Source organism: Leuciscus leuciscus (genome assembly GCF_965113295.1).
Source record: "Leuciscus leuciscus genome assembly, chromosome: 18".
NCBI classification, from domain to species: Eukaryota; Metazoa; Chordata; class Actinopteri; order Cypriniformes; family Leuciscidae; genus Leuciscus; species Leuciscus leuciscus.
In genome coordinates, this window is record NC_138742.1 from 12905620 (window position 1) to 12916125 (window position 10506).

The 10506-nt window shown below is 36.6% G+C and overlaps 3 protein-coding genes across 3 annotated transcripts in view; 2 read left to right on the forward strand and 1 right to left on the reverse strand.

Moving 5' to 3' along the window:
• The window catches only part of camta1a (calmodulin binding transcription activator 1a), a 410486-nt gene extending 404548 nt beyond the window's left edge, over positions 1-5938 (forward strand). The window contains 1 exon segment of the mRNA XM_082146099.1: positions 1504-5938. Coding sequence (XP_082002225.1) covers positions 1504-1536 — 33 coding nt within the window. The 3' untranslated portion in view covers positions 1537-5938.
• Positions 5939-6432: 494 nt separating this feature from the next.
• Positions 6433-8451, forward strand: LOC309481063 (uncharacterized protein). Its single transcript, XM_082145803.1, has 4 exons — positions 6433-6668; positions 7713-7810; positions 7922-8094; positions 8247-8451. Exons 2-4 carry the CDS (start codon positions 7718-7720, stop codon positions 8314-8316), a joined length of 336 nt encoding a protein of 111 aa, XP_082001929.1. The 5' UTR covers positions 6433-6668; positions 7713-7717; the 3' UTR covers positions 8317-8451.
• A 75-nt stretch (positions 8452-8526) lies between these two features.
• uts2a (urotensin 2, alpha) lies at positions 8527-10235 on the reverse strand (the record flags this gene model as incomplete). The annotated part of the gene is made up of 4 exons (XM_082144682.1): positions 8527-8930; positions 9045-9088; positions 9185-9298; positions 10130-10235. 4 exons carry the CDS (start codon positions 10233-10235, stop codon positions 8817-8819), a joined length of 378 nt encoding a protein of 125 aa, XP_082000808.1. The 3' UTR covers positions 8527-8816.
• Between the last annotated feature and the right edge of the window lie 271 nt (positions 10236-10506).

The following is a 10506-nucleotide window of genomic DNA, read 5'->3' on the forward strand; positions in this document are numbered from 1 at the left end:
GCATGGAGATGATGATGGTGTTGATGATGATGATGAGTCTTGCTCTTTGACCATGAGGCATGCTGGGAAATATGTGACCCAGAGAAAACTGTCTGCCTCTCTGGCTTGTGTGTTTTGGTTCTGACTAAAGCCTGTTTTATTGCACATGCTGCAGTGGGAACTGTCTATCTCTATTTAATTGTTTGGTTGTAGATAATACATCTTTGTCCAAAAAAAAGCAAAACAGTACAAAAACAAAGTTGCTCTTATTTTATTATATGTTTGATGTATTTCAAAAGGAAGTAGACAGAATGATCATCAGACAGCAGACAACTTTTTTGTCAAAGACTACAAGATGAGAAGGTTTCAGACTGGTTTAGTATTAAATGAAATGCAGACTATTTTAAGCTTTTTGTCCTAAATATCTACTTAGAGCAGAAACTTACAAGGTGAGGCAATGAAGAAAATGGGGCGAATCGTCAGTGAAGATCTGAGAGAACTTTTGCACAGAGCACTGGCTAGAACAGTGTCCTTTCATAAAAGTGATATAGAAATTATTATAAAAATGATTGTTAATTTATATACACTACTGTTCAAAGGTTTGAAATAAATAATGAATACTTCTATTTAGTGATGATTTAGAGTAAATACATTTATGATGTTACTATATACTACAGTATGTATACTATATATATGTATCATGTATATCATGGTTTCCACAAAGATATGAAGCAGCATAACTGTTATTATAACATTGATAATAATAATAATAAGAAAAAATTCTTTCTTGAGCAGCAGATCAGCATATTAGAATGATTTCTGAAGGATCATGTGACACTGAAAGACTGGAGTAATGATGCTGAAAATTCAGCTTTGCTAACAGGAATAAATTACATTTTGCATTTCTCAGTATTATTATTTTTGCTGTATTTTTGATCTAATAAATGTAGCCATGGTGAGCATAAGAACTCATAAACATGTAGAAAAAATCTTACTGACCCTAAACTTTTGAACTGTAGTGTATTGTCTTATGTAGATGCATCTTTAAACTGGTTAAGTGTTCCACATAAACCATGCAATCTCATAACAGTCGGTGTTCAACAATATCTTTTACACTGTGCTGAATGGATACTTAAAGATTTAAATGGGTTTTCTCAAAGTTGCCCCCAAAAAAATCGTCTTGTACTCACCCTCAATTTGTTCCAAGGCTGTATGATTTTTTTTTTTTTTTTTTTTGTTGTGGGTGGAACACAAAAGTAGTTGTTTAGAAGAATGTCCATCTGTGTTATTTCCATACAATGTATGATGAGTACAAGGACAGCCATTCATTTTCATTGTATAGAAAAAAGCTGCTTGGACATTCTGATAAATATCTGCTTTTGTGTTTCATGCAAGAAAGAAACTATAACCACTTTAATCACAGCTTGATTTGATCTTCTCTGCTCCCTGAGATAAATGCTCAAATGAGATGTGAGATTTTGAACCTGTGTACCTTAATGTCTGTCTGTTTGTTTGTTTTTTCAGAGTGAGAGAATTGAGAAAGGCCAGGGAACATGAGAGCGTCCAGAAGAGCCCCCTCACAATGTGACATTACTCTCCAGACTCTTCCTTTCAGTTTTTCTGTTTCAACCAGAGACGTTTTACAAGAGGAAAAAAATAGCAAGAACACTGCAACTCTTACTACTACTGTATGACTGATACTTCGGCTACTAAACAACTGCGTTTTTTTCATATCTCTTTATTCCTTCTATGTTTCTTTTATGAAGAAAAGAGGCAACTGCTGTTGATCAAAACAAACTCAAAGGACGTTTTAGGAGGAAGAACATTTGCTTCGTGGCATTTTTTGCACTTTTTAATGGATTGATTTGTCATTTTGGATGAGCATTGAAAAGTTTCGTTTGAAAAGGGAAAAAAAGAGAATGGATGGAAGATTGGAAGTCATGCTCTTCAGTGGCTCGAAAAGAAAAGAGAAATGAAAAGAGAAAGATGGTGACAAAATATGGTGTCGACACAGAAACATGGCCGGACCTGTTCCGAGTGTATTTCGTAGTTTTCAAAAAAGATGACAAGATGTGTTTGGAGGGTAAAATTGTTACCAAAAATGATGTATAATTCATGAATTAGTTTTTGTACAGCCAGACGAATTCATCAGAAACTTCTTCCAGCCTGTCCCTTACAGTCGCCCGTCTTCTCTTAGCTACAAGGGGACTGGGTTGCTAATGAATGTAAGAGGTAAACGAGCAGGCTTGGGTGATGTCATGCTGATTTTATTTTGCCAACAAGAAGTACATACAATTTTAATCAACAACTATTTTCAGATTGATGATATTCAGTCACACACGTCAGCGAGACAACGGATCGCTCCAGGCAGATCTTGTCTTACACATGCTTGAAACTAGGCCACAGTCTTTTCGTTTGTATCGTTTTCAACTCCATTCATGTACTGGAGACACCAAATGTCATCACCTCTGCCCATCATTTACTATTGGCAAGTTTGTAATATGTTTTCTTTTGTTAATCCAATGTTAAATAGTCATTGGCGAAGCTATTGTTCGGTTGAAAATCAACTTCCGGGGTTTTCTAAAGCTGTTTAAGAGAAAGTTACATACATTGCCTTGATATCTTTGACATACTTTAAAGGGTCTCCACACCCGGGGTTAGACAAATCCATATTTTTGACAATTGAGCGGTTCCTGTACATAAAGAAGGCTGCCGGTACGCAAAGTTAAACATTTATCGAAGCAGGATTGTATTTTAGAAATATATTATTTTACTCATTGAAAGGGATCAAAACAGATTAGTGTCAAAATCTAAATATTTGTATAGTTTTGTTTGAATGCCTAAGAAGTATGGTTGTATCGTTTGTACATAGTGTAAATACCTGGGATAAAGTCAAGCTACTGTATGTGCATGACAAAAACGAACAAAGATACAAAAAAAGAGTTCAAAAGCATTAGTGGCTATGCTCTGTAAAACTATTTCACTATAAGAGTATTTTATTTTACTTTGAATGTTCTTGAGAAGAACATTTTGCTAAAGCATGACTTTCCTGCAATTATGAAAAATTCTATTTATGAGGTAGGAGAAAAGGCAAAATGATCATTCGGTTATGTTTACATCTGTTTGTTTTTTCGGGGCTACCAAGAATCTTTTTGCCAACGGTGCCAAGTAATGTGAATGCTACTGCTTAAAGGAAGTAAATCATTGCTGAACAGATAATCACATGGTAAAACGTGATCAGATTCACTTGCATTCAATATGCATAACCCATGAACACAGTCAGTCAAGAATGATGGTGTATTTCAGGAAGGATCTTTAAGTGTATCACATATCCAATTTGGTTTATTTGTATATTTGTTTGTTTTGTGTTTCATAAGCCCAAATACTTTTGTATTATGTCAGTGAAACGATGTAAAATATGCTTTTCTGTTATGAATGCAGAGGTAGTTGACCTTATGGCAGCATTATGCAGTTTTAAGTGTAACATTCTGAGTCTAGTTCGAGAAGATGTGCAAGAATCCCTGTGAGTTGACGGTAAAGACACACTGTAGAAGCTTAAATAATGACACAACCTCTTTAGAAATCCACACTGCTACACTGACTGAAAGATTAGGTTCTCTGTTATGCATGTAAACGGGATTCTTTTGGTGCTAAAACGTTGGCGTCAAGGGCCTGATAGACCTCCAAAGATCAACCAATTTCACCAGTGTTGCAGTGCCGTAACTTTCAACAGCAGGTGTCGCCATGGCTTTTGAAAAGAAGTATGTGGAAACACTCCTGAAAACGATTTCTAATGCACTAAAATGTGTATATTTCAGTTCCCCCCTCATGTCAAAATGTTTTTGTCATATTTTGTATTTGTGTCTCTGTTCAAGAGAAGGATATGTAAATGTTTTCTTCAGAGTGCTTATGCTGGAAGTGCCTGATCATATTCTAAATCCAGCGAGCCGTGTCAGTCAGTCTGCATGTGAGGTTTGCAAGGGACTGGCATTAGCGAGAAGTGAATTATAGTCGGTTCGTTTTTTCCTTTTCCTTTACGTTACTTGTTCCTCTGTCTGTACTTTCTCCATGTATTTCATTTTTAACGCACCAGGAATTTATGGCTTCGTCATAACTCACGTCCTCTATTGGAACTGCCAGATGAACCCGCAAGGACTGCAGATTTCAGTCCGGCTGGTTCTTGCCTTGCATTCATCATTCCGGTAGCAGTTTAGGTTGTCAGCTGATGCACTGCGGTGGCAACTCGAGTCTTATTATGCTTGCATGGGTAACATAGATAACCGGGTTGCTGAAACAGCACCCAAAGCATGCTTATTTTTGTAGATTTGGTAGTCAGGTAGACTTGTTGAAGAAATACTGTTCTGTAAAGCAGCTGGTTTCATGGGTTGCAGAACTTCAAACAGACCGATGGCTACGAAACGTAACTTTACAGTACAAAAAGTCAAAAACAGCTGGCAAATTGTCAGTACTCATATTTACAGGGGCAGCATGAATCTTTTTTCTTTTTTTATTCAAATAGAATTTGGCTTCCAGTTTCGTTTTAAATGGCATCGAATTCAGTTCCACTCCACTTTCCATTTACATTCCCATTTCTTAAACGACTCCGCAACAGAAACAGGTAAAAGAGAAGAAAAAAAAAAAAAACGTGTGTACCTCATACAAAAACACGCGCCACAGAACTGTGTCCATATCCACGTTAAAGTGTCCATGGCACTAGTGCAGTTGAAACCTCGGCTGTGAATCTGACGGGTTCACTTTTGTATCTTAACTCAGGTGCCAAACTGGAGAAAAGGGGAAGTAGAGCAGGTCACTTGAGAATTAGTTGCTGCTTATTGGGAAACGAGCCACACTGTCCTGATCAAATTACTGTGATTCTGAACATGTCATACTGTTCACCTTTTTTTAAACCAACTATGTGAGCTGAGTTGGCGTACCTTGGGTCCCTAAAAACCGATTTGTCAAAAGAGCCGCTCTGACTGGTGTTGTATAAGAGTGATCAAGCCCGTTCGAATGGAGCAGGTCTGCACGAATGCGTCTGATGCTTGTGTAAATACGCATGGATGTTTCAGTTCCATGCAGCTTCTCCAGATCCTGTAGTATAAACACACTGCCGTGGATATACTGTATCACAATAATGAAAAAGTGCTGCTCAGATCGATTCATCATCATCATCACGTTATTATAGCCATAGATAGACATAGCTGTAGTTTATAAACGCCAGACTATAACCTCATCTGGTCGCATACGGGTTCATTTTGACAACTCTGCTTTAGCTTTAATGGTATCACAGCTCAGCCCACAGAAGATACCTCATCATCACTTTTGTTTGTCGCGTCACCAACTTTCCTGCGCATGCATTCTTTAGAAAAGGGAAACACACATCCCACCATTCATGGACACAGAGCAATAAGCAATTCCTGAAGTGAAGACCTGTAGACCTAATGGGGACAGCGATCTGTTGGACACACGTAGCTGACTAACTCTTATGCAAATGCCAGTATTGTGAGATTAGAATGCAGTAGTTTAAGGACAGTGCTTATACGACACCCTTCATGGAGCTGCACGTTTTCATCCCTTTCAAACCCAGAAAATAACGGCCCTGCCTTTATTACAAGCTACACTTGGGCCTCTCTACACTTTGCATGTTAAACTAGTGTTAGATCTACTTTTCCTCTCCTCTCTAGCTGTCTTTCTCTGTCTTTCCCGATTATGTAGCCCTCTCCCTTTCCTACCCCTGATTTTTTTTTCTTTTTTTTAAATGTCTTTGTTTTTCTTCCTTCTCCCTGGTTTTAGCAATTTATTTTTGTAATTGTGCATGTTAAAGAGTCACTGAATCGATGGATATGTTAAAAAAGAGAATTCAGCTGCTGAAGCCATGCAAAATGTTTTGAATTGCCCTTAAATAATGAAAGATGTTTTCTGAATGCTTTATATTCTCTCTGCTGTAAAATAATAAAAGGGGAAAAAACTTTAAAAAGTTTCAAAGTCATTTTAGTGTCTTTTTAATATAAAGCACTGGGTGCATTACTGGTGTGGATCTTCAGACTAAACAATAGCACTGACGTATTTTCAAATATGCCAGTGCAAGTTGCTTTCAGTTCAAACAGATTAAACATGCATTATATAGTCTGGCACTAGGTTTAAGCCTTGTCTTCAGGTTGAATTGATTTGTTGGCTCAGTGTGGCCATCTGTAGGTCACTGCAACACACTGCATCCTGTCATTAAGAGAAGATGCTATGACAGTTTTAGGTCCAAATGATGGCGTTCGTGTTCATTGAATCATGATCATGAATTAGTGAAAGGTCATACAGTAAATTTTAGAGTTATTGGTTGTCCTTGGACTTATATTCAGAGTCGGTGATTAAACAAATGGTTAGTTAATGGTTAGTAATTTTGTGTGATCAGGAATTGTGGTCACTTTATGGGAATAATAGCTTATGATAACAGTAAATGACTGCTGTGTGGGCATTTGTGTTTGTGCTGAAGAGGCATTTTTTGCTTTTAATGTTGGCGATAGAGCAGGGGACAGTGATTGGGTCTGGCGGGGTTTATGGGCCAGGTAACTGCCCTCTGGAATCCAAACACGTGGTTATTGGTCAGGATATAAATTGTAAAGATTCCTTCACCTCACTATAGCGCTGTTTTCTGGACAACAAGAACAATCTGGGAATCACGGAAGGCTGCTCAGGTAATGAACAAAGTATATATACTCTTATAATTTACATTTAATTCTGTTCTGATTTGCTTGTTGATTTCCATTATCTGTTTAGCTGCTCTACATGTATATGTATTAAGAGCCTGTCTCCAATTATGATAGGCATTGTAATAACCCTTTTATATATATATATATATATATATATAAAATAAAATAAAAACTTTATATATTTTATAGAACCTTTTAGGGGTTTCTATCATGGGATCATAGCTTTAGTTTTAAATGTAATTTTGTTTTAATACATTTTTATTTAATAAATTATATAAACATACCTTCTTGCTAAAAATATTTTAAACATGAAAACATAATGTCATCATTTAACACATTTCCCCTTATGTATAACCTTTTTGGCATAAAGTGTTCTTTAAAATGTAGTCAAGAACCCTATAGGGTTCTATATAGAACCCCATTAAACCTTTTTTGTAGATATTAATAGCTAAGAAGATTGTACTATAGTTCTATAAAGTACTTCATTCAAAATGTTTTTATATATTTAATATTGTATTATTGTTTATAATAAGAAATATTTATTGCATTATTAATATGTATATCAACTAATTCTATAGTAATTCTATATGAATACAACTATTAATGACAAATTTTTATTTATATTTAATATTATATAATGATTATTATTTATAATAAGCAATATGTCATATCAGTATTTACAAATAATATAATGTTTTCATAATACCGTTTAATAATATCATTATTTTTTTGTTTATTGCCTTAAAGAAATAGTTCACCCAAAAATGTTTATTCTGTCATCATTTACTCACCCTCAAGTTGTTCCAAACCTTCTGCTGCACTCAAAGGAAGATATTTTGAAGAATGTCAGTAACCAGATTTGTATGGGCCACCATTGACTTCCATGGTATAGGGGAAAAAAATACTATGGAAGTCAATGGTGCCCCACAACTATTTGTAAGGAAATGATTATTTTTGGACGAACTATCCCTTTAAGGCTAATTCCTTGCCTCATGATGATAAGGTTTTTGAGACCCCTCTGTTTTACAGCTATAATGAAGAGGACGTTCAGCATGTCTCTCGGTCTGTTGCTGCTGTGTGTCTGGTGGAGTGACACTCAGCCTGTTCACACTGACACCGTCAGAGAGGTGAAGGAACTTCAGTACTGATTTCTCAAGTAGAGTCATTCAGTCCTAAAAATAAGAAATGGCTCATTCATGAGTTTTGTTTGCGGTCTGTTTTGTTTGAACTGCTGTTAGATGATAGAGCTCCTCAGAGCGATGACTCCAGTGAATGAGCAGGAAAGACAGGACACAGAGCTGATGGGCTCTCATGAGGTTCTCTGGCCTAATACTGAAGATTTGGAGAAGAGAGACCTTCCACGTCTAGGAGTATCAATACATAGAGCCTTACCATCAAGAGTCCACAGCAGGTAATCAAACAACCACTGATCTGCTGTTCTCATAAACATAATACAAGTGTGTGTTTTTTTATACATTTTATATGAATATACTAAAAGTGACAAGTGGTGTCATACAGTGGCTCAGTCTTTGGCTTGTCTTATTCTTTTTTGTGTGTGTTCAGTAAGTCCGTAGCTGCATCTCGATACCGTTTGTCCTCCCCAGCTAAGTGGATGTCCAGCCTCCAAGGTTGAAGAATAGTTTGGAGGAATTCATCTGTCTCAAAAATGCTTGAAAAGCTATCATGTTTACACTCGAATCTCATCTGCATGCATGCTTTCTGTATCTCTGTATAAAGAACTCGTTGTAAGACGAGAAATAAAAGGAGCTGCAAAATGTACAAATGTGAACTCTATATTTCAATAAAAAAAATGGGAAGAACATTATGGACTCTGGACAAAGAATGGAGGCTTTTTATTATTTTATTTTTGCATTTATTTGGAGTTACATGTTTTAAAACATACAGCTGTGGTCTCTTCTATGGTAATGGCACTGAATCCAAATATTCCAGCATTAAAAGCTGAAGATATGTAGAAAAAAAATTCCCAGATATTTTACATGTTAGTGGTTTACGTCAGCAACTGTTTTGGGCATTTGTTTGTAACTGTATCCTGTATGATTTTTGTACTGTATTATATATGTGTGTGCGAGTCCATGAAAGCCCTGTCCCTCTGTTCAGTGTGTCATGAAAGGCTCAAACACAGTATTTCCAGAAGCAGTCTGCATTGCCACCTCTCTTCCTGAACTGTCTCCTGCTTCCCCACAGTCCGCTGGGAGGGATGAGGCGATACGGTTTTTCTAACAGAAACTTAGGAGAAAGATGTTGGTCACATATTTGCATGCAAATGTAATATAACCAAGATAATGCACATGAACACAGCATTGCAGTATTTACAAGAGAAGAGACTGTTATTTCCTTTACCTCTCCTAGAGCCTCTTTAGGAATCTGTCCAGACATTTTGGTACCTGTGAAAAGAACAGCATGAGCATTTGTTTTTCATCTTCTGTAACATTGAAAGATAGCTTGTGATGAAACGTCTGTGTGAGCTGAGTGAGTCTCACTCTCTCTGCTGAACAGCGGGGGATATCCCACGACTGCTGCCCTCTGCAGGAGATCATTGAGATCAGAGACAGAGAAATCATCTGGGCTGATGACTCCGGCCGACTCCACTGAATCTATAGCAGCAAACAGACTGTATTGCTATTTGGCACCAGCATTACAAAATTAATTTTACCTTTTTGGGTCACACTTTGTTTAAGGTACCTTAAACTACTACTTGCATCAAAAACATTTTTGGGGTTAAACACTTAATGTGTTCATGATGTGTTGCCAAACACTTGCTGCTCTTGAGGTGGGATACAGGTACGTTTAGGGACAGGTTTGGTGGTATATGTAGGTTTAAGTGTGGCTTAAGAGGTAGTGAAAGGATCAACAGTAATTATAGATCAGTTTACAGAAATTAATTACAGCTGTGATTGGATGCAGGTTTTTAATATATATATATATAAGCACAATGTAAAACAGGTATCACAATAAGTACTTTGTATCAAATTATTAATATACATATACTATGTATATATATATATGTATATACAGTGTATATACACACACACACACATATAATATAAAGTAAGATCCTAATCTGCTGTGCTTTATATCAGTGCATTGATTCCAACAAAAACATTTTGACTGTTCTGAGAATGTCACATACAGCAGACAAAAACCATGTTAACTGCATTAAATCAAATTCAACTAAACATAATAAAATAATACATAGATTATTAAATAAGTAATTAAAAAAGCTTCTATATATTTAGTTATGTCAAATTCCACACATCCAATCCCTGCATTATTTTGATGTATTTAGCCATAAATGCCATCTTATATAAGCTTACAGTGCCAAATACATACACTCACACACAGACACACACATATAGAGTCTTTAACATCCATAAATATATAGGGGGAAAAATATGGCCATCTGAAACGTGTGTGAATGCACTCACCAGGGCCGCTGTAAGTCCTGTCAGCTGTGTCTGTAACGGGATGTGCTAGCAGACGACTGCAGGACAGCAGGAGGACAGAGCAGGACAGAAGCAGGTTACAGATCATCTCTGCTGCAGGATGAAGGTCTTCCAAGGTCAGCCTTTGGTGAATGGAGTGGATGGATGGTCTCTTATCTTATATACTCCTCTAATCATAATGAATGCAATGTTTTTATTGAAAGTTTTATTTTAAAATGTGGATCCTGTAGGGTTAATATGTCCATGAATAAATCAGGATGACCGGAGCAGCAGATCCACAGTGGCTTTATCACCTTTGAATCTCATTGGCCTGTTTTACTGAATTTGTAAATTGGGGAACACAGGTGCGCAAATGTCCG

Coding starts and splice junctions, on each gene's coding strand:
- LOC309481063 (XM_082145803.1), top strand. CDS start 7,718: ATGAAGAGGACGTTCAGCATGTCTCTCGGTCTGTTGCTGCTGTGTGTC. Junction 7,811..7,921: donor ACACTGACACCGTCAGAGAG/GTGAAGGAACTT, acceptor AACTGCTGTTAG/ATGATAGAGCTCCTCAGAGC. Junction 8,095..8,246: donor CCATCAAGAGTCCACAGCAG/GTAATCAAACAA, acceptor GTGTGTGTTCAG/TAAGTCCGTAGCTGCATCTC.